Genomic DNA, 24978 nt, shown 5'->3' on the forward strand with positions numbered 1-24978 from the left:
GAAATTACACCGTGTATGGCCGGCTTAAGCCACTGAGGGAGTGCACGGCCCAGACGGGGCGAGGCTGTCTGTGTACTGCACGGTGCGACCCAGCCCGGAAGGGAGAGAGGGTGGGTTGACTGTGTAAGCCAGAGGGGAGTGCTGGGCACAGCCATGTGCCGATACAGCAGGAACTGTCCCGGTCTCCTGGCGGCCCAATCCGCCCATGGTTACACACCCCTATTTCTGGGAATGGTGGCCAGCCACGCCCCCACTTTGCCCCCCAAACGCTGCATGTCAATCATGCTGTGCTTATGGGGGACTGTGAGATCGCAGGACCCATTTGGCACATGCACAGAAAGGAGCCTGCACAGACCCCTAAAACATCGGAGATGTACACAAACCATCGGTTTAGCGTACATCTCTGAATCAGGCCCCTTGTCCTCACTACAAGAACAGTTGGGAGTTAGAAGGTATGTTCCACTTCACACGGTCCTTCTGGTGAAGGACAAGCTGCGTGCACCTAGCAGTCGTACATACAGCATTGCCCAAGAGGACAGTAATAGGGCCCATACACCTAAATGACCAGTATAAGATCAGATTCATCATACGATTTCCCTACGATTCTCCCGAAGCTCCCTGGCATTCCCTGCAGCATGTTTGTTGTTTCTCTAGCACAGGATCAGTCGTAAGATCGATCCTTTGTCTCACAGGTTCATCAGGGAAACAGTCATTGAAATGACTTGAATTGCTGCACGATGGATCGTATGAACAAAATAAACGGCATGATCCTCATACGGATACGACGGGCAAGATGTGCTGCACATATGATCAGAAGACACGATTGTATGAACAGCGTGAGCGAGCATCGTATCATTTCATAGTAAAAATACACACGTTTCTTACAAGTTCGATCGTACGGCGAGTCGAAAATCGTGTCGAAATCGCGTACGTGTATGGGGGGCCTTAAGAGGTCAGAAAACATTCTCACACTAGTTTAAATGATACCCATGCCCCTTGTACTGTGCCAGAAGGAAAGATGAATCTCTCAGGTGAGGTGAACAGGGCTTATTCTTTTTTCCTTCTGCTCCTTTGTGCTCCACAGCCGCTCAGTCGACAGACACAGCCCTTTAGTTTAGCACCGCCGCACTTTAGTGGGCCCCTACCATTTCACTCCACTGCGGTCCCTGCATGTACCAATCGACACTGACTAATACTAGTATATATACAGTATCACACATTAAAAACATTAACTGTTTGGATGAACGGATGAGATGTATGCACAAATAATGTATGCAGGGATTAGAAACAATCACAATGACCAGTTCTGTCATCACCATGTGGTTAAAGTAACAGCACTTCAGGAAATCCTTGTTGAAGAGCTACGAGGTGCATTATGATACTCCCCGTCATTGAGGACTGCTCTGTGCCAGCCATGCTTCCCTCTGCCAATGCCAACCCTCTGTTCTGACACTACACGGTGCATGGCCTATGACACCAGACGAGTAACGGCAGCAGACAGCAGTACACAGTATGTGTGTAGTACTACACACGCTATAATGGGCGGGCGAGGACACAGCCACTTCCATCCCCGGGATGTGTGACGCGCTTACCCCCTTATTAGAGGCCGCTTGTCGCTCACAGCCCGCTGCCCAATAACAGCTGAGGCCTGCGGCAGGAGGCGGGGTCAGGCAGAGCAATGTGTGCTCATCACTGCCGAGATCAGTGAGTGGCAGCAGCAGCCGGCAGTGAGTGCTGTGCTGTGCTGTGCCCTCTGACCGTGCTCCTCTCCTGTCCAGCGGAGACCTGATGTGCGGGAGGAGCAGGGGCTGTGCGGGCACAAGGTGGTGAGACTGAGCATGGAGGAGCCTGTTAACAAGGAAGGGAAAGCCAACCCCCTGCAGACTGCCAACTTCTGCTCCAAACTCTTCTTCTGGTAAGTGCCCTGTCTGTGCTGACTGGCACACAGGGGACACCTGTCAGCGCTGTCTATGTAACACGCCTCATGCTGGTATTAGATATAATAAATAACATTAGTGTGAATGCTGTGTGTAGGGTGTCATTATGTTACCTGTGCCCTCTGAATGTCACACACTTTCCCCAGGTGACAGGGCTCAGTTTGGTAATCACTCTATCTCCCTCCCCAATGTGTGTGCAGAGATCCTTCTCCTCACACTAATAATGCCTGTGTTACCAGTGCCAGCCTGTCACTACTTCACCAACTCGTCTTCATCAGATGAGAACATCAAAATGTTTCATGTTGTTGTTGTTTGTGTTATCAAATGTACAAATATTTAGTGAAATAAATGCTGGGAAGCAATAGTCAAGTACTTTATGTACTGATTTGCTATATAAACACCAACCATATACAATTTTTACAAAGCATTGAGGACCTCATTAAGTCGGTCGAAGCGGCCGCACGGTCATACGGGAGAAGGGGCCGGATATGCAAATGATTCCCTCGCAAGTTGCGTCCCTAAGTTCGGATCGGTAGCTGGCCGATCAAGGGGAGGAAGCGGTCGGAAGCCAAAAAAATCCGCCCCCTTCTCGTACGCATTACACGTCATATAAGGATTAATCGAGACCATCGGGAACCAACGGAACTGGTCGTAGAGCTTAAGGTTGACCATACCCTCTCTTAAGCTCTACAATCATGTCAGTGTAAAAACCTCCCATGTCACATGTGCCATGACGCTACTTTGTTAATTATGCACTCCCATAAACCGTATGCACTCCAATAAAACGCCGTTCGCATAATTAGGCACGCCTGCGTTCGGATCTCCACTCCCCCGTTTTCAAGCACCTTCCACTGTTACCACCCACAAATGCCTCAATCTGTCACTCAAACTACCGACCTGGCTGTGTTCAAGGAGAGAAATTTCTGATCGTAGCGGCTAATTTGCGCACGCGCATTGCGAACTTTACGCATGCGCCGTATAGCGAACATCGGTGGCGTACGACCGTGCGGCCGCTTCAACCGACTCTGAATGAGGTCCTGATTCCGGTTAATCTAACACAAGCCGTACTTCTAACTTTTCAGCGCTTTAAAAGGTGTAGGAGCGCTCCTGCCTAACCGGCACTGTGACCTTATTTTGGCTAAAACAAATACAGTGCTGTTACAGGTCACAGCTTATAAGAGAAGCTTAAGATACTCTGTGTGGTTTTACTTCAATGCAATGCATTTTTTATCAAAGGGTGAAATCATTAAGGTGTGATGTGCCTTTCATCCTATTCCGGTACACAGATCACATGACTCCTACTGTACATCCCTGATTTTGTGTCACTCTCAGAGGTGCACACATTAATTGCTGATGTAGAAGGTACCATGTATGACAAGTATATGTGCAGCAGCACATCATGCCTTCTAGTTTAATAGTTTCCAAAGAGTGTTAGTACTGTCCAAAATGCTTTTGTTGTGATATATTCTCTATTTTACTCTTAGGCCTAAATTTACTAAGTGTCAGCTGTCTGTGCTACTGTATCTGGCCAATCAGAAGCTTAGGAATCACAATATTCTTATAATGAGGGCAATCATTTTGTATTGAATTAGGAGTCTAATAATAATTATCTTAGGGTTGGAAAATGATTCTGTTCAATTAATGTTTAATTTTAAGTGAGCATCATTATTTATTCATTATATTAAAGAGACAATATTATTTGATGTAAAAATATATTTATTATGTTGGCACCATTTTATATAGCCATAAAATAATGAATGCTGCCACTGAGCAGTTTGTAGATGAAAATCGCTGACGTGAATGATTTTAATGTGGAGCTACGAATTCGTATTACAACCTGTGTAATAAATGTGAAATGTAATGCCACATCTGTATCCCCAAGCCTGTGGGGGGCACAGCTACTACCAGCATTGTCAAAGTAACTGTGTAGGGTGATAAGGAAGTGAGACTATCTACAAACTTTTTTATATTGTTTAGAAAGAAGGGTCCAATTGTAAAAAAACCCCACATATACAACAACATTAGATAATGGAATTTGATTTGTGTTCTTCATTTAAAACATGACCGTTCATATTTTAGTGTTTTGGCCCACAATCTTTTATCTGTCTGATAAGTACAAAGATAAAGTATAAGACGGGCCAACCTTTGTGATTAAAACTGCTGTTGAATTACATCTCTCTGTGGCTGTAAGAGTATTATGGTAGATAACCGCTTTAAGGGCCTGATTCAGAGCCGCTCGCTAGATGCGATCGCACGCACGATGTGTATGCAAATTGTGTAGGCAGTGCAATCACACAGCAATGCATTACCACTCCCAGTATTTCTTAGAGAGCGATCACATAGTATATGCAGACACTCACCAGCCTGTCTAAGACACCCACTTGTGCACATCATGTCCAGGAAGTGTATGCAACCATCGGTACATCGGATGCTATCGCAGCGCTTGAGGTTAACCATACCCTGCCACAAGCACTGCGAGCACTTCAGTGTAAAAACAAGCCAGGTGACGTGTACTATGATGCTGCCTTATAATTATACACACCTCTGAAACGCCGTTGAGATGCTCAGGCACACCTGCGTTTACACCTCCACTCCCACATTTTTAATGGCCAGCCCCTGTTACCACCTACAGACGGCTTCCCCTGTCACTCACTCTGCTGGGCTGCTATGCGCAGTGAGCGAATGCATTGTGATCTTTCGCTAAGGTATGCACATGCGCACTGCAATTCATGCGCACAATGCATACACACTGCATCCCATCGGCAGCAGCGAGAGTATGCATCTTAGCCAGCGGGTCTGAATGAGCTCCTAAGTGCAGAAAGTTGATTTTCATGTAAATTGTGCTTGTTTCTCTGAAAGCACTGACTACATGGCTAGCAGCCATTATTATATTGTGTGCACCAGATGACTGTTTGCTTTTGTACAGGAGAAGCTCCTCAGCAGCCTTTTTGCATGTACATAACTAAATATTATTCTGCAGATGAAACTCGGATTGTCAGTGTCATGACTTTTGAAGTCTGTACATCATGTGGATACACTAAAACGATGTATTCTAAAATTAGTGTAGTTGACAATTTAAATGTATTGTTTAGTCCATTGGTTTCCAAACTTACTTGAATCATGGCACCCTACCGTGTCAGATTTTTTTTTCATGGCACATCCAAGCCAAAAGATTTTTATTGAGAAATTCAGCTAAAAAAGTTATAAAGCTGTTCTTACCTGTCATACTTAGGATCAGTGATGTGGTGATGTGATGTGGTATTGTGATGTGATGATGTGATGTGATGTGGTGATGTGGTTATGTGATGTGATGTGGTATTGTGATGTGATGATGTGATGTGATGTGGTGATGTGATGTGATGTGATGTGGTGATGTGGTGATGTGATGTGATGTGATGTGGTGATGTGATGTGATGTGGTGATGTGGTGATGTGATGTGGTGATGTGATGTGATGTGATGTGGTGATGTGATGTGGTGATGTGATGTGGTGATGTGATGTGGTGATGTGATGTGATGTGGTTATGTGATGTGATGTGGTGATGTGATGTGGTGATGTGATGTGGTGATGTGGTTATGTGATGTGATGTGGTGATGTGATGTGATGTGATGTGGTGATGTGATGTGGTTATGTGATGTGATGTGATGTGGTGATGTGGTGATGTGATGTGGTGATGTGATGTGATGTGGTGATGTGATGTGGTGATGTGGTGATGTGGTGATGTGATGTGATGTGGTGATGTGATGTGGTGATGTGATGATGTGGTGATGTGATGTGGTGATGGACAGGTTGCACTTCTGCTCTTCCACATATTTTATGATTAGTGCCACCAGCACTGCTTTTGCCTATCACATTTACCATAAATAAGTTAATTTAGTCCTGGATCGCCAACCCTTGGCACCCAGTTTGGGAACCATTGGTTTAGTCCTTGCACTGTTTACCATACATTTTTATCGGTAGTTAGGGTGTTTGTAATTGGTTTGGTAGTTGAGGTATTTCTGTGGGGTTTGCTGTGCGGTTTATCCTGGGATAGCTGGATTATTCATACACCTGAACGTTATTGGGAGCGAGCATCTTGCCACTTTTGGGTATCTAAGTTTTGCGTTAATGCAGGTAGAGGGATAAGTAACACCTTAGTTCCCTGGCATTGAAAAAAACATTACACCTCCCACCATTATGGGGGGAATTTGTTTAACTCACAGAATCAGTGTTGATAGCCCTGTACAGTTGTAAAGCCCTGTTCACACTAGACGATATTTTGAACAATTTGGCAGATTCCGACGCGTCGGAACGTCAGATCGTTCGTATCGTCAAGTGTGTACGCACTATGGGCCTGATTCATTGCGGATCGCAATTGCAACAGCGTATGCAGATTGGCCGATGGTGCGTACTGTGCATGCACCGCAGTGTGCGTGCATGATTTAGCATTGAGATCGCACTGCGATCACTTGTGCAGATACAAAGCCATCGTTGATTGAGGGACGGGATGTCAGCGTTTGGGGGTGGTGACGGAGGGGTGGTTGGAGAAACGCGGCTGTGCCTCTCCATTTGAAAGCTGTTTCCTGGGCGAGTATAAATTAGCCACTGTAACGGCATACGCAGCTTGAGTACTCAAAAGGTGCGATGACAGTTGCAATTTCTGAGTAAGGTTAAACCTGCTGTAATTCTGCGTGAGGGTCTGATGTTACCAGTGTATACGCAGGACTGCGAGGTCTTACGGATGTATGAAAGCGGTAGCGGGTGTCTCTATGTCGGGTGAGCAGTTGCAGACATTAGCATATTTTACAGCAGAACTGTGGGCGTAATTACAGCTGCGATGGAAATAGCAATCCGTAGTCAATCAGTCAATCGCTCTCCTGCTGCGTCGTCTGTCGCATCTTCAGGGCTTCCCTACATGCTGATCAATGATCAATGATTCCCCGCAAATTGTGCAGTGTGTATGCACTACCGGACGACCAGGCGATATGTTAATATTATATAGTAAATGATCTAACCACCAAACGACGCATTATATATCGTTTGGTAGATTGCACAGAGTGTATGCCCTAGATCAGCGGTGGCCAACCCTTGGCTCTCGAGCCGCATGAGGCTCTTCTGAGCTTCTAATGTGACTCGCAGCTCGGCAGACCCCCATTGTTAAACGGAACGCTGGTCTCTAAAGCCATCAGAGGCTAAAGAAGCCTCTGATCACTTCAGAGGCCAGCGTTTCCAGTAATGCAGTGCACGGGTGATATCATGACATCACCCGCGATGTGAGGAGCCCGCGCGTCCTCTGGATCCAGTTAGATCCAGCAGGCAGCAGAAGAAGACGCAGCAGCGACGGCGCGGCAGCAGAAGCAGCACAGCTACAGGGGGCATTGCAGAAGGGGCACCAACGGGGGGGGCATTGCATAATGGGCACAGTACAGGGGGCATTGCATAAGGGCCACAACTAATGAGGCATTGCTTAATGGGCACAGCTACAGGGGTGAATTGCAGAAGGGGCACAACTGCAGAGGGCATTGCATAATTGGCACAGCTACAGGGGGCATTGCAGAAGGGGCACAGCTACTGGGGGCATTGCAGAAGGGGCACAACTACTGGGGGCATTGCATAAGGGCCACAACTACTGGGGGCATTGATTAATGGGCACAACTACAGGGGGCATTGCAGAAGGGGCACAACTACAGAGGGCATTGCATAATGGGCACAGCTACAGGGGTCATTGCATAAGGGCCACAACTACTGGGGGCATTGCATATGGGGCATGACTACAGGGGGCACAGCATAATGGGCACTGGCATTCTCAATGTATTTTATGTGGTTCTGGATTTCAATATGTATTTTATGTGAACGTGGCTGTTTCAATGTTTTCTATGTTGCTCTGGCTTTTTCTTTCACTTCAACAGTGAAAAATGTATATTGGGAAGATTATGTAAAATGTTTATTTTTAATGTCCTGGGCTCGCCCCCAACGTGACTAAAAACGGGGGTGTGACACAAGGTCATGCTCCTGCAAATGTCATACCAAATGCATGTGACTACTGTTTTTTGCCCGTGTGCCTACGGCGCGCGCATGCTATCGGCTCTTTGGATTGACTACATATATTTTTTGTCTCTTTGCCTCCAACTGGTTGGCCTCCCCCGCCCTAGATCGTTTGTCCGGAAGTTCAAGGTATCTAGACTACTATCGCATCGTTTGCAAGTCGTCTAGTGTGTACCCAGTATTAGATTTCCCTTCAAGCCCTTCTCCAGAATGTATCCATTGTCTGCATTCACTTGTGCTGCCATACTAGTATAAATGTAAAGTTATTTCTAAGCATGATCATTTAAAAAAAAAAAAAAGTTATTAATTCAGTGCCAGCTCTCACCGTGATATTGCTCCCTGGACAGGGGTACATGTCATTGTTGTTGTCATTATCAGGATTATCATATTTTTAGGATGCCACAATTTTCATAGCTCCGTACAGGAAATATACAAATTAATAGTGAAACATGACATATCAATGACACAATTAATGGAATGTTCTCCCCAGAATATGTTTCCAGCTGGGTGGCATTATGAAGTAGCCGGGGTGGGGTCAGTGTTGTACTTGGCAATAATGAAAATTGTTCATAGAATTTTAAAGACTCTTGCAGATGTTGCCCACTTACTGGCTGGACACAGATATAATTATGTCTAGCAATGCGCCACTTTGACATAGTGCATGCCTGCGCACTCCATCTACCTCAGGGCCGGCCAATACGTTGATCACGATCTACCAGTAGCTCGCGGAGCTCCCGCCGGTAGATCGCGATGTGAGGTGCCTGCTCAGGATTGTGTGGAGTAATTTGAATTAGGGATTCTATGTGATTTCGGCAGTACAGACCCCACGTCCCTTGCTGAGGTCACGCCGCTTTTTGCATACCACGCCCCCTTTTCGGGATCGGTAGACCACCCCTGGTCTATCCTCTCTGCAATGTTTCTGCCTTCCAAACCACCAAACCTTCTAAAGAAGCAGAGGGATTTCTGATAGGAGGAATATCTGTGACTACCTATCGTAGTGTCATCAGCGAATTGCGACTCCAGGGATTACTGATGGGAGGGAGATCTATGACTGTGTCTGTCACAGTAATTCAAGCAAAGCGCGACTCTAATTAGAGGTACAGGGGCCTATTCATCAAACGATAAATGGCCTGGTAACCATGTGGAAATGCTAGTTTCCGCATATTTAGGTTACTGGGCCATTCATCATCGGTTGTCCGAAATAAGACCAACTGATATTCAGCAACCTTCGAAAACTGAAGTGCGCTCAAAAAAAATAAAAAAAATCTTTTTATGTGTTTGTGTGCGGCGTGCATCAATATCACATAAATGGAGGACAAAAATGTGTCCGATAAAAATAAAATAGGGAAAGGTCAAGAACCACTTCCTCCTAGTGCTGAAGCTGCTGCCACTAGTCATGACATGCCATGTCATCAACGTTGTCTGCCAAGGCCGATGCCCAATGTCATAGTAGAGGGTATACAAATGGCAAAGTTCAGGAAAATGACCTTAAAAAATAAATTTAAATCATCTGAGAAGAAACGTAAACTTGCCAATATGCCATTTTAGGTGAGGAGTGGCAAGGAACGGCTAAGGTCCTCCCCTATGTTCATGACTAGTGGTTCAGCTTCACATGATGATGGAAGCCCTCCTCCCGCTACAAAAATCAAACGACTTAAGCTGGCAAAAACACAGCAAAGAACTGTGCTTTCTAATTCTAAGAAGATATCACAAATCCCCATGGAGTATCCAAGTGTGGCGACGGTTGCGATGCCTGACCTTCCCAGCACTGGACGGGAAGAGGTGGCTCCTTCCACCATTTGTGCACGCCCTCTGCAAGTGCTGGAAGGAGTCCAGTCACAGTCCACTTGCTGATATACAAATTGAAGATGTCACTGTTGAAGTACAACAGGATGAGGATATTGGTGTAACTGGCGCTGAGGAGGCAGATGACGAGGAGGCTTCTGATGGTGAGGTGGTTTGTTTAAATCAGGAACCGGGGGAGACAATTGTTGTCCATGGGATGAAAAAGCCCATCATGGTCATGCCTGGGCAGAAGACCAAACATTCCACCTCTTTGGTTTGGAAATATTTCTATCCAAATCCGGACAACAACTGTCTTGCCATATGTACCATATGTAAAGGTGAAATAAGTAGGGGTAAGGACGTTAACCACCTAGGAACATCCTCCCTTATACGTCACCTGCAGCGCATTCATAAAAACTTACTGTCAAGTTCAGAAACTGTGGCTAAGACCGTAAGCAGTCCAGGGATACCTAAATCCCTTTTTCCTGTTGTATCCAAGCGCCTGCAAACCACACTGTCAACTCCCTCCTCGTCAATTTCCTCCTCAGTCAGGATCGGAAGTAGTCCTGCAGGCCATGTCAGTGGCATGACTGACTCTCCTATCTGGGATTCCTTGGGAGGATCCTTCATTGCTATGCCTACTGCTGCTGTTGCTGCTGGGAGTCGTTCATCATCCCAGAGAGGAAGTAGGAACACCACTACTTCTTTAACTAAGCAATTGACCCTCCAACAGTCCTTAGCGCGGAGGATGAAGTACGACAGCAGTCATCCTGAAGCAAAGCGGATAACTGAGGCCTTGACAGCTATGTTGGTGTTAGACGTGTGTCCGGTATCCGCCATTAGTGCAGTGGGATTTAGACAATTGATGGAAGTAGTGTGTCCCCGGTACCAAATCCCATCTAGATTCCACTTCACTTGGCAGGCGATACCGAGAATGTATAGAGACATCAGAAAAAGTGTTGCGGTTGTACCCAATGTCCACTTAACCGCATGTGGAAAAGTGGAACAGGGCAGACTAAGGACTATATGAACTTGACAGCCCACTGGTAGATGTATCGCCTTATGCAGCAACAACAGCAGCGTCACCAGTAGCAGCATCTCTGAAACGCTAGCTCGTTCCAAGGCAGGCTACGCTGTGTATCACCGGTTTCAGTAAGAGGCACACCGCCGACAACCTCTTAGAGAAACTGAGGGAAATCATCGCCCAATGGCTTACCCCACTTAGACTCTCCTGGGGATTTGTGATATCTGACAATGCTACCAATATTGTGCGGGCATTACATCTGGGCAAATTCCAGCACGTCCCATGTTTTGCTCACACAATAAATTTGGTGGTGCAGAATTTTCTGAAAAACGACAGGGGTGTGCAGGAGACGCTTTGGGTGACCTGAAAAATTTCTTCCCACTTTCGCCATTCAGCGACTGCGTGCCGGAGACTGGAGCGCCAGCTAACACTCTTGAACCTGCCCTGCATTCACCTGAAGCAAGAGGTTGTGACGCGGTGGAACTCAACCCTCTATATGCTTTAGAGGATGGAGTAGTAGCAAAAGGCCATTCAAGCCTATACATCCACCTATGACATGGCAAAGGAGGGGGTATGCACCTGACTCAAGCGCAGTGGAGAATGATTTCTGTGTTGTGCAAGGTTCTCCTGCCCTTGAACTTGCCACACGTGAAGTCAGTTCAGACACTGCCAGCTTCAGTCAGGTCATTCCCCTCATCAGGCTTTTGCAGAAGCAGCTGGATGAAAGTGAAGGAGGAGCTAAGACGGAGCGATTCCGCTCGGTATGTGGGACTTGTGGATGAAGCCCTTCATTCGCTTTGACAGGATTCGAGGGTGGTCAATCTGTTGAAATCAGACCACTACATTTTGGCCACCGTGCTCGATCCTAGGTTTAAAGCCTACGTGGTGTCTATCTTTCTGGCCGACACAAGCCTGCAGAGGTGCAAAGACCTGCTGGTGAAAACACTGTCAGCTGAAACGGAACATGACACGTCAACAGCTCCTTCTTCATTTTCTCCCGCAATTGGGGCTGCCAGGAAACAACTTAGGTATCCTAAGCAACCCGCTGGTGGTGATGCAGGGCAGACAGGACCAAGTTTGGACATCTGGTCCGCACTGAAGTACCTGGCAACAATTTCTGACATGGCTACTGTCACTGCATATGATACTGTCACCATTGACAGAATGGTGGAGGATTACATCGGTGACAGCATCCAAATAGGCATGTCAGACAGTTCGTACCTGTACTGGCAGGAAAAAGAGGCAATTTGGAGGCCCCTGTACAAACTGGTTCTATTTTACCTAAGTTGCCCCCCCTCCAGTGTGTACTCCGAAAGAGTGTATAGTGCAGCCGGGAACCTTGTCAGCGAAAGGCGTAGGAGGTTGCTTCCACATAATGTGGAGAAGATGATGTTCATCAAAATGAATTATCAACTCTTCCAGGGAGACCAGCCTCCAGAACGTACAGAGGGACCTGTGGTGGTGGACTCCAGCGGGGACAAATTAATACTCTGTGAGGATGAGGATGTACACAACACTGAAGAGGGTGAGGAATTGGTGGATGAAGAGGATGAGGACGACATCTTGCCTCCGTAGAGCCAGTCTGTGCAGGGACAGATTAATTGCCAGCTTGTTTTGTGGGGGCCCAAACGAACCAATCATTTCAGCCACAGTCGTGTGGCAGACCCTGGCGTTGAAATGATTGGTTTGTTAAAGTATGCATGTCCTGTTTATACAACATAAGGGTGGGTGGGAGGGCTCAAGGACAATTCCATCTTGCACTATGTACTGTTTGGGGCCTAGTTTTTCAAACTGCCATCCTGTCTGCCACTGCAGTGTCACTCCTAGATGGGTCACGTGTTTGTGCCACCCACTTGTGTCGCTTAGCATAGTCATCCAGCTACCTCGGTGCAACCTTTTGGCCTAAAAACAATATTGTGAGGTGTGAGGTGTTCAGAATAGACTGGAAATGAGTGGAAATTAAGGTTATTGAGGTTAATAATAGCATAGGAACAGAAAAACCCACATATTCTGTGATTTTAGCTGTTTTTATGCTTTTTTCCCCAAAAAATACAGATCCAAAACACAAAACCCAGAGCCCAAAACACGGAGGGTGGTTTTCGCAAAACCAATCCAGATCCAAAACACGAAGAAAGATCCAGATCCAAAACCAAAACACAAAAAGTGGCCGGTGCACACCCCTAATGTGGACACATTTGTAAGTGACTGCACAGCACACTGGGATCTCACACATACTGGACGGGGTCACAAAGTCAAACACACATGACAGGGAGGGTCACACACACATGACAGGGGGTCACTGGGTCACACACACACACACACACACACTGACAGGTATGACAGCGCTCTCACATACCTACCCCGTCTGCAGACCTCGGAGGAATTGCCTTCAACATGCCGGAGATTCAGAAGAGAGAACAGCACTGCCAGAGTTCTGCAGAGGTCCCAGAGCAATTCCCGACTATTTTACCTAAAAATATGGATTTTAGGAAAAATTGGTCGTGCTCTGGGGCTGCAAAAACCCCCCACAACCCCTCAAAAACTGATAAACCCTGCACCTAATTGAATAGCAAAAATTAAGCACCTGCTGGAAAAACCCTGCAGGTGCGGGATTTTTGCTGTTGTCGCACCTAATTGAATATGCCCCTATGTTCTCTGTTATACTAGCTGCTCCTAAGGTTGCACAGCAGATAATTTATATATATATATATATATATATATATATATATATATTTGTACTATCAACGTCATGTTTTGTAGATTTCTTTAAACATACACAGGTGAGTTCATTTAATTTGCTGGGTCAGTTATCTTACCTGCATCCACATAGAGAAATCCTCAAAACATGAATGGATGGGAAAACTTGAGGGTTGAGGTTTAGACCCATTGGTCTAGATCAGTGGTTCTCAAACTTGGTCCTCAGGACCCCAAATAGGTCACATTTCCCAGGCCACCCAGCAGGTGCACAGGTGTATTCATCACTCACCGACACATTTTAAAAAATCTATAGGCGGAGCTAATTATTTCACTTGTGATTTTGTGAGGAGAACTGCAAAACATGCACTGTTTGGGGTCCTGAGGACCGAGTTTGAGAACCTGTGGTCTAGAGAAATTAAAAATAAGTCCAGCTAAAGATAGTCAAGGTTGGTAAGAGTGACCTTGACAGAGGGAGGAAGTTATGGGTAGGCAGGGGAGAGAATGATGATGGAGAGAGTGAGAGGGAAGGGGAATTAGTGATGTCTGGGCTGACACAGCAGCGGGAGAAGACCAGGGTGTGAGGGGGAAGAGGTCCATTGAGTGAGACCAAAAGAGGATGACAGGGAGATGAGTTTGAAGGAAGGAGCTTCTAAGGGGTTGTCGAGAGTGATATTAAAGTCACCTAGAATAAGGGATGGAAGGTCAGGGGAGAGAAATAAGGACAGCCAGGCAGAAAAGATGTTTAGGAAGTGGGAGGTGGGCCAGGAGGACGATAGATTAATGTTACACAGAGATGAATTGGAAAAAATGTAAAAGACGCATTCAAAAGGGGAGAAGGAAAGAATGTGCTTAGGAGGTAAGACAACGAAAGTGCAGGTAGGTGAGAGAAAAACTCCCACGCTACCTCCATGCGGTCGTCGGAGTGAGGGATGAGGGAGAGAGAGAAACCCCGAAAGAGATAGCAGCGGGAAAATAATGTTACGGAATGCTACGGCTCTTAACACAGGGCACCATATTGCAACACAACTCACCTGTTTGACATATATTTCACAACGGTTGCTGAATTTGTGATAATAGCGGGTTTAGTTATACCCACATATAAAGGCATAATAAACATAGGCGAATCACATTTAAACAGAATGAAACAATTTGCTTGGGAAATGGTACAGCAGAGATTATTCGTGTACAGTACAATAAATGTGCGAATAACAATACACAAGTAAAACGTGAGAACATGTATAGCACCCTGCATTCACATTTTTTTGTTTTTGTATCATAGAAAGAGAATATCAAATTACATATAGTATATATACTGTATCTTCCAAATGTGAGTTTTAATTGATCAACAGTAGGAATTAATTACTCAGTGTATTAACCTTAATATTTAGATAGTATAGTAGTTACTTTTGTGTGGGGATTATACCCCTGATATTGATAAACATTCATTATTATTGCTTGATACAGAGAGGTATCAGGTAATACTAATGGTATGTGAACAAAGGATAACATTGCTGTAAATGCAAGTTGCGGCTCTTTGTGACTGAAACATGCTTTTTGATAGTTTGCATGTGTGTCTTTTCGCGATGTGTTTGTTTTTCCAGACAAGTAGGATTTGCGGCTCCCTATGACAAGAAAGCTGGGTCAGGGGTATAAGGGAGATGGTAAATGCAGTAAGGGCCTGTTGTGGGCATAATGACAGGATTTGTGGCCAAGATGGAAGAACATGACTTAAGGGTACTCAACCTCTGATGCAAATTGTGAGCTGATGATGATGACGGCTGCAGAATGCGTCTAAGGACACCCATTAATGCAAATTAAGTTTAAGTATTGCAACTGTGATTTCTAAGCAAGAATACATTGTACTGAATACTTGTTTTATGAAAATAAGGACCGTTTACTACTCAGTTTGGGAAGTTGATGGTTGCTCATATGTTTAGTGTTGATTTAAAATGATATTTGCGTCTTACTTTTAGGACCTAGAGCCTGATTCAGAGATGCACGCAATGCCCGTCTCTGCTGTGATCTCGTACACAGCGGACTTGCGAAAATTTGCTGACTCACCCACCTCTGGCGAAAAGTCTGAGCAAGCCTATGCTGTCTCAGAATGAGCATTCACGTAAGTCCCCTGGGCCTCTGCAGCTGCGAGCATGCCCAGAAAATGGTCCGACATGCCTGCGTTTATCTAACCACCCCCGCTACCCAAACGCTGACTACCTGTCACTCACTTTGCAAATAAATCCTCTCTGCGACTGCCATCGCTAATCCATCTCCTTCACTATTTCAAGGTTAGTCTATGAAGTTTTACTGAGTAAATGATGAGCTTTTTTTCATAAGATGGTGCTTTAGACACCAAAATCTTCTTGCACCCCTTTCAAAGGTGCCTAACACCATTATACTATTAGTATGCTTTTGTTATAATGTAGGGGGCTGACAGGGAGTTGAACATTTGCGTAGTGTTTCTTACATCTCTTCGGACTGCGCATGCTCTACTGTGTGAACGTAAGTATGGGCGATGTAGAGCGATATGCATTTAAGTCACATTTGCACTAATGACTTAAGAGGCGTATCTGATTTGTAACGGTGCTTTGTCGCATAGGCAAAGTTCTTTAAAATCGTGACACAGACGATCAGATCTTCTGCATGTTGCCTTTGCCATTTAATAGTTGCTTACACATGAAAGCGCAGGTGGAGGCTACAAATGTAAACAGCAGTTCAGAATATTTACGTTTTGCCATTAACATTCTGGTTCTATGATGCATCTGCTAGAAATCTGACAACTTCATCTGCTCTATTGTGTTTCTTAAGTTAATGAACAGAATTTTTGTCGTCATTTGATTAAACAAAAAAAAAACTAGAAAATATTTATATACTTAAAAGAGGTGTCTGACTGCATACTGGCTATCGCTAACCAGTTCTATCAGAAACCTGGCAATTATGGTCATCATGTAGTTTTGATTTATAGCTGCCACTTCAAGGTTTGTTGTGTCAGCATTACTTCCCATAGCATGCTGTTAATATAAACGTGACAGGGTGCTTGCTCCTATACCACTAGTCACCAACGTGTGCTAGCATTATGAACAACTCTCATCAGAACTCCTTTCGGCCCTGATCATTAAGACCTTCGAATTGACCACATGGCACATAGGCCCTGATTCAGACCTGCTCACAGCCGCTGGCCACTCGCTGGGTCTGTGGGTGTTTTTTTTTTCTCCGGCCGCTCGCAAAGCTGTGGGGGAGACCAACCACAGCTTGTGCGAGCGGCCAGGAGACCATCGCGATAATCGCAACCATCGGCCTTGCGACGAGACCCTGCGGCATGGTCTAGGCTGCCGCAAGGCCGAGTGGACTACCTTCTCTAATAGAGCAGGAAGTCCACTACTGACATCAGTAGTGATGTCAGTTTGCCCGCCCAACAAACGCCAGGCGTTCCTAAGGGAACGCCTGCGTTTGAACCTGCCTACCCGTGAGCTGTCACTCACCATCGACAGCCGCCCCGTCTTGTTGTGAGACCCATAGTGACTGAACTTCAGTCGCTCACCGAGGTTCGCGCATGCCGGACGCGGTGCATGCGCAGTGCGCAAACATCGGGCGCTTGCAAGCGGCTCTAAATGAGCTCCATATTGCACCAAATTTCTTAATTTCTCAATTTGTTGACTTTTCTCCTATTCGGGATGATTTCACTATATTCATACCTTTGATGTGCTTCGTTAAACAAATGTTTCATCCTAGATATGTTTGGACAACAAGAACATTATGTTGTACTGTTATATGCCTTTCACTGCTATGTGTATCCTTTAAATGTAACCTCTTGGCATGATTAACCCCTCCCCCCTGCTTTTTTTAAATTTCTGTCCATTTTTATTTTGTTCATTTCTTTGGGACTATAAATGTGAGGGAGGGGTGAGCGGAGTGCTCACCCCTCCCTCACATTTATAGTCCTAAAATTCAGCATTTCTTTGCTCAGATGTATGTTGTTATTCAATATGCGGTTTTGTTAATATTACTGTTGTCACTGTTCTTCGAACAATTTATGTACCCTTTCTCTTCTCCGATTTACATATCTAATGGTGCATACACACGGTCAGATACGATTAACGATTGAACAATTTCATTGACATTGAATGATTTCTGACAGTATTAAACCGAATGAAATCGTCAAAATCTGACTGCAAACTCAGTCGATGTCAGAGATCGTTATCTGACATGCGGTAACGCGCATCGTTCGTTGATGCATGCCCTACATGTCAAAGATATGAACGATTGAGCGATTTTTACAGTCATTATCGTTCATATCTGATAAGAAATCTGACCGTGTGTATGCACAATTAGTGTGATGACTCTGCATTTTGTTATTTGAAATGTCTCAATAAAATGTTTCAATAATAAAAAAAAAAAATAACTTTCCTGATTCTGCTCAATACGTGGACAGTTAGTACTTATCTTATACAATTATCTATCCATATATTGGTGGATCGGCCAGATAATTGTATAGTGTATTTATGCGACTGACTAGAAATGATTCACTGTCAGACATGCCCGAACCGTACAGCATGTCCGTCAGATCCTATAATTTGTGAGCTGCTAATTGGCTGCATCGGCAGTGTATGTGCTGCCCCGTGCCGAGCAACGGACATTTCCCCTGTTCCTTCACAGGTGAGGAACAGGGAAATGTCTCCTCCCCAGGGGAGGAAAGCAGATATTGTGTGGCCATTACACTGTGACATATCTCGGCAGGGGCGGATTGGGATGGAAAACCAGCCCGGGAAATTTCTGGAAGCAGCCCTTATGGGGGCGTGTCTGTTGAGGGGGCGTGGTCAGTGGAGGAGGGCAGGATACTCCCTCGTTTTAGGGCCTGGAGGGGCTTTTGCAAGCCACTGAGGGGAGCAGGGTCGGCAACAGAATTCTTGGTGAATGATACAATCTTTTTGGGGACCCCCATCCCTCCTCACTAGGTACAGGCCAGTCAGTTTGGAAGTCTTTTTTCTTACCAATATGGCGGTTTCTCTGCAACGGGGAGCATCTGAAGAATTTGAGCCTCACTGGGCTGCGTCTTCAGCCGGTATTCACTATTCATGTAGACCACACTGTCTGGAAGATGCCTGTTTACGTAGAAATATAACATGTCATCATCATAACTAGATAATGTATAGTAACAGCAGTTTTTATGTCGGGCAAAATGTGAATTTCCCTGATCAAACAATTTCTGTGTCTTTCCAGGCCCCAGTGTTACTCCAGACCCCCTTACATCTCTCCATCCTCAGGCCCCTATTTCTCCAGGCTGCTTGTGTCTCTCCATCTCCAGGCCTCCATATCTCTCTCCAGGACCCCATATGTCTCTCCAGGACCCCCTGCATCTCTCCATACTCAGGCCCACCTGTAGCTCTCAGCCTCATTCCCCCAACCCCAGTGTGTCTCAGCCTCATTTCTCAGACTCGGTGTGTCTCAGCCCCATTCCCCCAGACCCAGTGAATCTCTTGGACCCATTCCCTCAGACCCAGTGTGTGTCTCTCAGATCCATTACCCTGAGACACAGTGTGTGTCTCAACCCCATTCCCAAGCCTCAGTGTGTGTCAGCCTCATTCCCCCCATCCTCAGTGTGTGTCTCAACCCCATTCCCAAGCCCCAGTGTGTCAGCCTCATTCCCCCCCAATTCGTGTGTCTCAGCAGCCCCTGTGTATCCCAGCACCAATGTATGTCAGCCTCATTCCCACCAGCCCCTGTCTCAGCAGCCCCTGTATACCCCAGTCCCAGTGTATGTCAGCCTCATTCCCACCAGCCCCTGTGTGTCTCAGCAGCCTCTGTGTACCCCAGTCCCAGTGTATGTCAGCCTCATTCCCACCAGCCCCTGTGTATCTCAGCAGCCCCTGTGTACCCCAGCCGGGCCAGCCCCAATGTATGTCAGCCTCACTACTACCTGTGTATTCCAGGCCCATTCTTACCAGCCCCTTTGTGTCTCAACGTTACCCCCCCAATGTATGACAGCCTCACCTCATTTCCACCAGCCCCTGTGTGTCTCACCCCCTAAGCCCCCCCCCTTTGTTGTGCAGCCGCTGCCGCCGTCATGACCACTTACTTGCAGCTCCGCTGCTCTTGTCTCGGCGGCAGCGGCATTGCGTGTGGGCTGCTGTCTTCTTGGAAGTAAGGCTGGGAGTTGGGCCGGGCCTCAGAGGGGATGGACGGAGGCAAAGCCGTCAGTAGTGACTGACCAGCTCCACAAAGGCTTGTAGGAGGAATCAGCAGCTCCCCCGTCACCCTTTATCTTTAGCCAGCAAGGTTTGCGCATGCAGCATATGTTGTAGAGCTGCCCGATCGGAGCTGAGGTCCCGATCGCGGCAGCGGGGGAAGGTAAGTGCAGGGCGGCTGGCAGACACTGTGGGTACCGGCCTAGTGGGAACCTGCCCGGTGTCCCGGCGGCCCAATCCGCCCCTGTATCTTGGAGTGTATGGCCATGATACCTGATGGGTTACAGGCTGTCACGTGAAATGTCTGTCGGTCTGACACATTTTATTGGACAACGTATGCCTAGCATTACGGGTAAAAATTTATCAGCAACCATGCTCCTGACAATCCCCTTGTAAACATCATTTTAATCTACTTTTTTTTTTTTGCTTGCTACTGTATTCTACCAGTTCCCCTATTTATTTTGAACTTCATTGTGTCCATTATCTTTTTATGTACAGTATATCCCTCTTAAGTTCCCAAAGCAGGGTATGGGGGTATCCATAATGGGTGCAGGGTGTATGGTATAGTGTTCCCGCTAGGATGTTTTAGCGGAGCTCCACGCCCTGCCCGATTTTAAAAGGGAAAAATGCACCCTGTCCTTTTAACAGCCTGCCCTGAGCCTTCCCCACCCGCAGGCCACAGTGTTCTGAGTGTGTGAAAAGTTGTGGTGACCGATCACCACTGTGAGGAGAGAGCTCGGGGGCAGCCCAGCGCCTCCGGAAGTTATGAGCACCCCCCCCCCAAGTGTGCCGAATTGGGGGGGTGTCACAAGGACACGCCCCTCCCCAATCAGCCACGCTCCTGCGAGTCTGCACCCTGTCCTTCCCGCTTTCTAGCAACAACACTTTGGTACGCACAGGCCCCCGGTCCGGGGGGCTTATACCATACCCCATGCACCCATAACCAGTGTACCTTTCAGCTGATGCTACTGTATTCATTGATCCTCATCAGGAAAATGGCACAGGCACCATTTTCACAAAGATCTGCTCATATTTAATAGAAAAATCACTGGGACCATGGTGAGGTACTGGGAAAGGACCTGCTCAGGTCCTTTCCCAGAATTAACACAATTCTTTGAATACACACCATGACATTTATTTAACATTACAACATATGCTTTTAAAAGGATACTTTGAGTCAAACAAGGCTTACAGCAGACACAATAATGTCAGGGATGTCTGTTTTTGCTGATTCATATTGGGGCCCTTGGGTCTAGTTGAAAATGGTTAAAGCTGAAACTGGATGCTTTGATATGACTTGTTCATTTAGGAAACACCAGGACCGGAGTAGCACTGAAAGCGGAGTAGGTCACCAGACCGGAGTGCAAAACTGTAATTCACAGAAGCACACCTTGGAACCGATCATGGAAAGCAGGAACCCACTGGAAACTCAGGAGCATACGGCAAATGGAGCTGGTATCAAGAACTCAAGACTCAAACCTGAGAGCAGAAACGAGGAACTCAGGGCTGTACACTGCATAAAGAAACACAGCCCCGGAACCTGCACGCTGATCCGCAGACCTGGAATTTGAACCTGAAACTCAACAATAGCTCCAGCTACCAGATACCCAGAACTAGAGACTAGATACCTGTAACTGTTGGTTGCTAGCAGGAGATTTGGATACTTGTGGTACTTGGTAGAGAGGCAGGTGTTTGCAGGAAGCTTAGCACAGGCTGAAAACAGATGCAGATGTAGCGTTCCTGCTAAAACAACACTGCAGGTGCCTTCCCTACCCGTTGGAGACTGAAAAATAGCGTTGCAGCGATCACCGCCGGTGAACAGATGTCGTGCGCATGTGCCGGGCAGCCCCCAAGAGAGATGAAAAGGGGCCATGTCTTAAAGACACACCCCCTTTTCTCGTGGCCACACCTTTGGCGCCCGCTAGAGTGCCCCTTCTAGTTCCGGCGCACTGCCCAGCGCCGCACCTAGAGTGAACACTACAGGTGGTAATGCAGAGTACTTGCTGGAGTTCAGGCACTGATGGTAATACTGGTTTATATATATATATATATATATATAGAGAGAGAGAGAGAGAGAGAGAGAATGGAGGTAGGCACTCCTGTCACATTAGGCATACTCGCCGTGGTGCACACTGAAGAGGGTTAAGCAGAAAGCAGTGGTCAGTGTCACTCTCTGGTCTTCTATACAAGGAGTAAGAGCCAAAAGCCAGTCACTGCATCTTGATGTAGTGACTGGCTTTTGGCTCTTACTCCTTGTATAGTAGACCGGAGAGTGACACCGGCCACTGCTTATATATATATATATATATATATATATATATATATATATATATATATAGTTTTTTTTTAAATGTTATAGAGGACTGACAACTCTCTTACCAGTTGCTGACAGCGCACCTTGTTTATATATCTTTACTATGGTAATGCGGAAAGCTTGTCAGAGATCGGGCACTGATGATAATACAGAGTGCTTCACTGGGGATCAGGTATTGATGGCAATACAGGAAATCAGGTACTTGCATAGGCACCTCTAGGAGGCAGGCACTAAGTGTAACAGGGCACTTGTAGGAGTTCAGGCACTTAATGTAACAGGGCGGTCGGTCTAGGAGATACAGGCATAGAGCAGGAGCAACTGTAGCCAGGGATTAATCCTCTTCCATATAAGTGAGCTGAGCACTTGCTGAGAACAGGCGCCTCATGGCAAATGCAGAATCCTTACTGAGAATAGGCAAAGCATGGCAAAATCAGAATCAGCTTTACAGGGGTCTCGAGGTATTGATTGGCCGCAGATCATGTCTCCCTGTTGATTGTGTGCAAGACAGAGCGTGTCTCCCTGATGATTGGCTGCAGAGCTTGTCTCCCTGATGATTGCCCGCAGAGCGTGTCTCCCTAATGATAGCCCGCAGAGCGTGTCTCCCTGATGATTGTCTGCAGAGCGTGTCTCCCTGATGATTGTCCGCAGAGCGTGTCTCCCTGATGATTGCCTGCAGAGCGTGTCTCCCTGATGATTGTCCGCAGAGCGTGTCTCCCTGATGATTGCCTGCAGAGCGTGTCTCCCTGATGATTGCCCGCAAACAAATAAAAAAAATTGAGCACTGCTGGTGGGCTGGATCGCAGCGGTTTGCAGGCTGCTTCGGGCCCACAGGCTGCCATTTGAACAGCCCTGACTTAGGGGGTCATTCAGACCCACTCGCAAGCGGCAGTACGCTCGCAAGTGGGTCGATGTTCCCCACTGCGCATGCGCACGACGGACGGTGCTGGAGCAACCTACTTGATATACAGATGAGTCCCCATTCTCCCGGGAGTTGGGAGAATAACCCCACATTTCTGAGCCCATCTGAAATTCCAGGACAGTAGTTGCCTTACCTGCATTGTGTTGAAAGTGCCGATGTAGAAAACATTTTCTGTTGCTTAAGATACAGATAAACGGGTAAAGAAAGAAAGTGTGCGAATTGTGCTTTGCCCAGATAAAGATATAGATAAGAAACAGAGGTTAAAATATTTTCCGATTTAGAGCCGTATTCAATTTGAGCGGACCCGCGATACTTTTCCGCCTCCTCGACTTTTCGTCTACATCGCGTGTTTTGCAGGCGGAAAAGTATCACGCTCGTGCCCGCGTATCCCCCTATTCAATTTGAAAGTAGGCGAAAACGGGACCCGGCGAAACTTAAACAAGCGGAAAGTCCTGTCAGATTTGGGGAAATCAGCCTGACACCCCCCAAAAGATGCTCTGACATGGGGGCTCCCTATGGTACCCCCCGATTTGGCTTGCTGAAGGTATTTGTTGTTTTTAAATGGGCTCAATAGCTGCTAAATAGCGTTTTTCTATATGTTCTGCAGAATAGTATTCAGGAGATTTTTTTGCAGAAAATAACTTATCCCAGCAAATTTGGGGTACTTGAAAATGGGGGGCAGCATATTTTAAAGTTGCTAAAGTTAAGTTTTAAAAATTGTGAAAAATCCACCTGCCGTAACCAACTGCAATGAAAAAAACACCTGGGGCATACTTGGGGACCCCCTGGAGTCTAGTTCGCAAGTTTTTATCTTTGTCCCCAAACTTTTTTTTTCTACTTCAGGGTCCATAGGGTATCCACAGGATACCTTGGGGTATAGGTGTGACGTCAGTCGCAGGGCACCAAAGAGTTAAGCTTTCAGCCTCCCAGGATGCACTAGGTCCCCCTCCTATACCCCGCCCCCGGGCCAAGGCACCTCAGTTTAGTTTGGTGCCCGGCCGGCGTCGGGTGCACCTGTCGGAGTGGGGGCTAGAAGAGCCCCTGAAGCTTTCTTCAGTGCAGCTGTGGCTGCACATCTGGATGTACAGCATGGACAGTCAGTCCTGACGTCCATGCTGTCTTCCCTACACCCCCGCCGGTACCAGAACGCCGGTACCGATCCGGGGATGCTGGTGAGCATCTGGGGTCACAGCTAGCGGTGACCCCAGATGTTCCGGACCATGGCCGGATCCAAGGGGGACAAAGGTAAGCAGCGGGGTCCCGTGGTGGGTCCCCGCTGGTCACATGGTCCTAAGTCCCCAGGCAGGGGGCTCCCTGGGGACTGGCTGCAGCGTGGAGCCAGGTACTGAACCTGCGCTTTCCACTACCCCCTGGGACAGCGGACCGCAGCAGAGCGGTAGCCGGCGCCTCCCCCGCTGCACACAGCCCTCTCTGCACTGTGCTGACTGGCCCTGTGGCAGCGCTCCTCCCCCAGGCCAGCTTCTCTCTGCTCCTCGGCGGCCATCTTCTCTGCAACGCATGGTGAACGCTGATGGAAGTCTGGAAGGAAGCATCGTGGTCTGGGTCCCCCCGCATACCTCTCCTCCGCTGTGGCTCAGGTCTGTGTATGCAGCGCTGTGTCCTACCAGGCCCTGTGTCTGTGTAGTTGAGTGATCAGCGCTGTTAGTGCAGGAATTGTTATTTCTCTGCATTGTATGTGACTGTGCTAGCGCTGCCTGTAACTTTTCTTCTCTAAAAACTGTCAGCTTTATTACTGTCCCTGTTCTTTCTGCTAAAGCCCTTGCGGTGCGGTGCTGCAGGGTGGTCTCTCGCCTATTTAATACTTAATTGGTGAGAGAGGTCACATACGTGGTGCCATCATGTCTGAAAGTGATTTTCCCCTCCGGCTACAGTGTACCACGTGCAAAGTACCGTTAGCGGAGGGGGAGGGTAGCGCGGAGGGCCTTTGCCGGCAGTGTTTGTCCATGGCGCGGCCTATTACGGTTACAGCACCGGTACAGGAGCCGCCCTGGGCTTGTTTCGCTCAGGCGTTAACAGCTTTAGTGGGCCAGTTAGCTCCGCAGCCCGCGTTTACTCCGATGGGTTTGTCCCAGCAGT

At 47.1% G+C, this 24978-nt stretch overlaps 1 protein-coding gene across 4 annotated transcripts in view; it reads left to right on the top strand.

Annotated features, from left to right (window-relative positions):
• The first annotated feature begins 1710 nt into the window (after window positions 1-1710).
• ABCC4 (ATP binding cassette subfamily C member 4 (PEL blood group)) overlaps window positions 1711-24978 on the top strand; it is a 392497-nt gene continuing 369229 nt past the window's right edge. For all 4 annotated transcript variants that reach the window (XM_088458987.1, XM_088458994.1, XM_088458999.1 and 1 more), the window contains exon 1: window positions 1711-1915. In XM_088458987.1, the coding sequence (XP_088315113.1) occupies window positions 1839-1915 (77 nt within the window). In that variant the 5' untranslated portion in view covers window positions 1711-1838. The remainder of the gene's footprint in view (window positions 1916-24978) is intronic.

Source organism: Taudactylus pleione, unplaced genomic scaffold (assembly GCF_031769625.1).
Source record: "Taudactylus pleione unplaced genomic scaffold, aTauple2 ptg000041l, whole genome shotgun sequence".
Taxonomy (NCBI): Eukaryota; Metazoa; Chordata; class Amphibia; order Anura; family Myobatrachidae; genus Taudactylus; species Taudactylus pleione.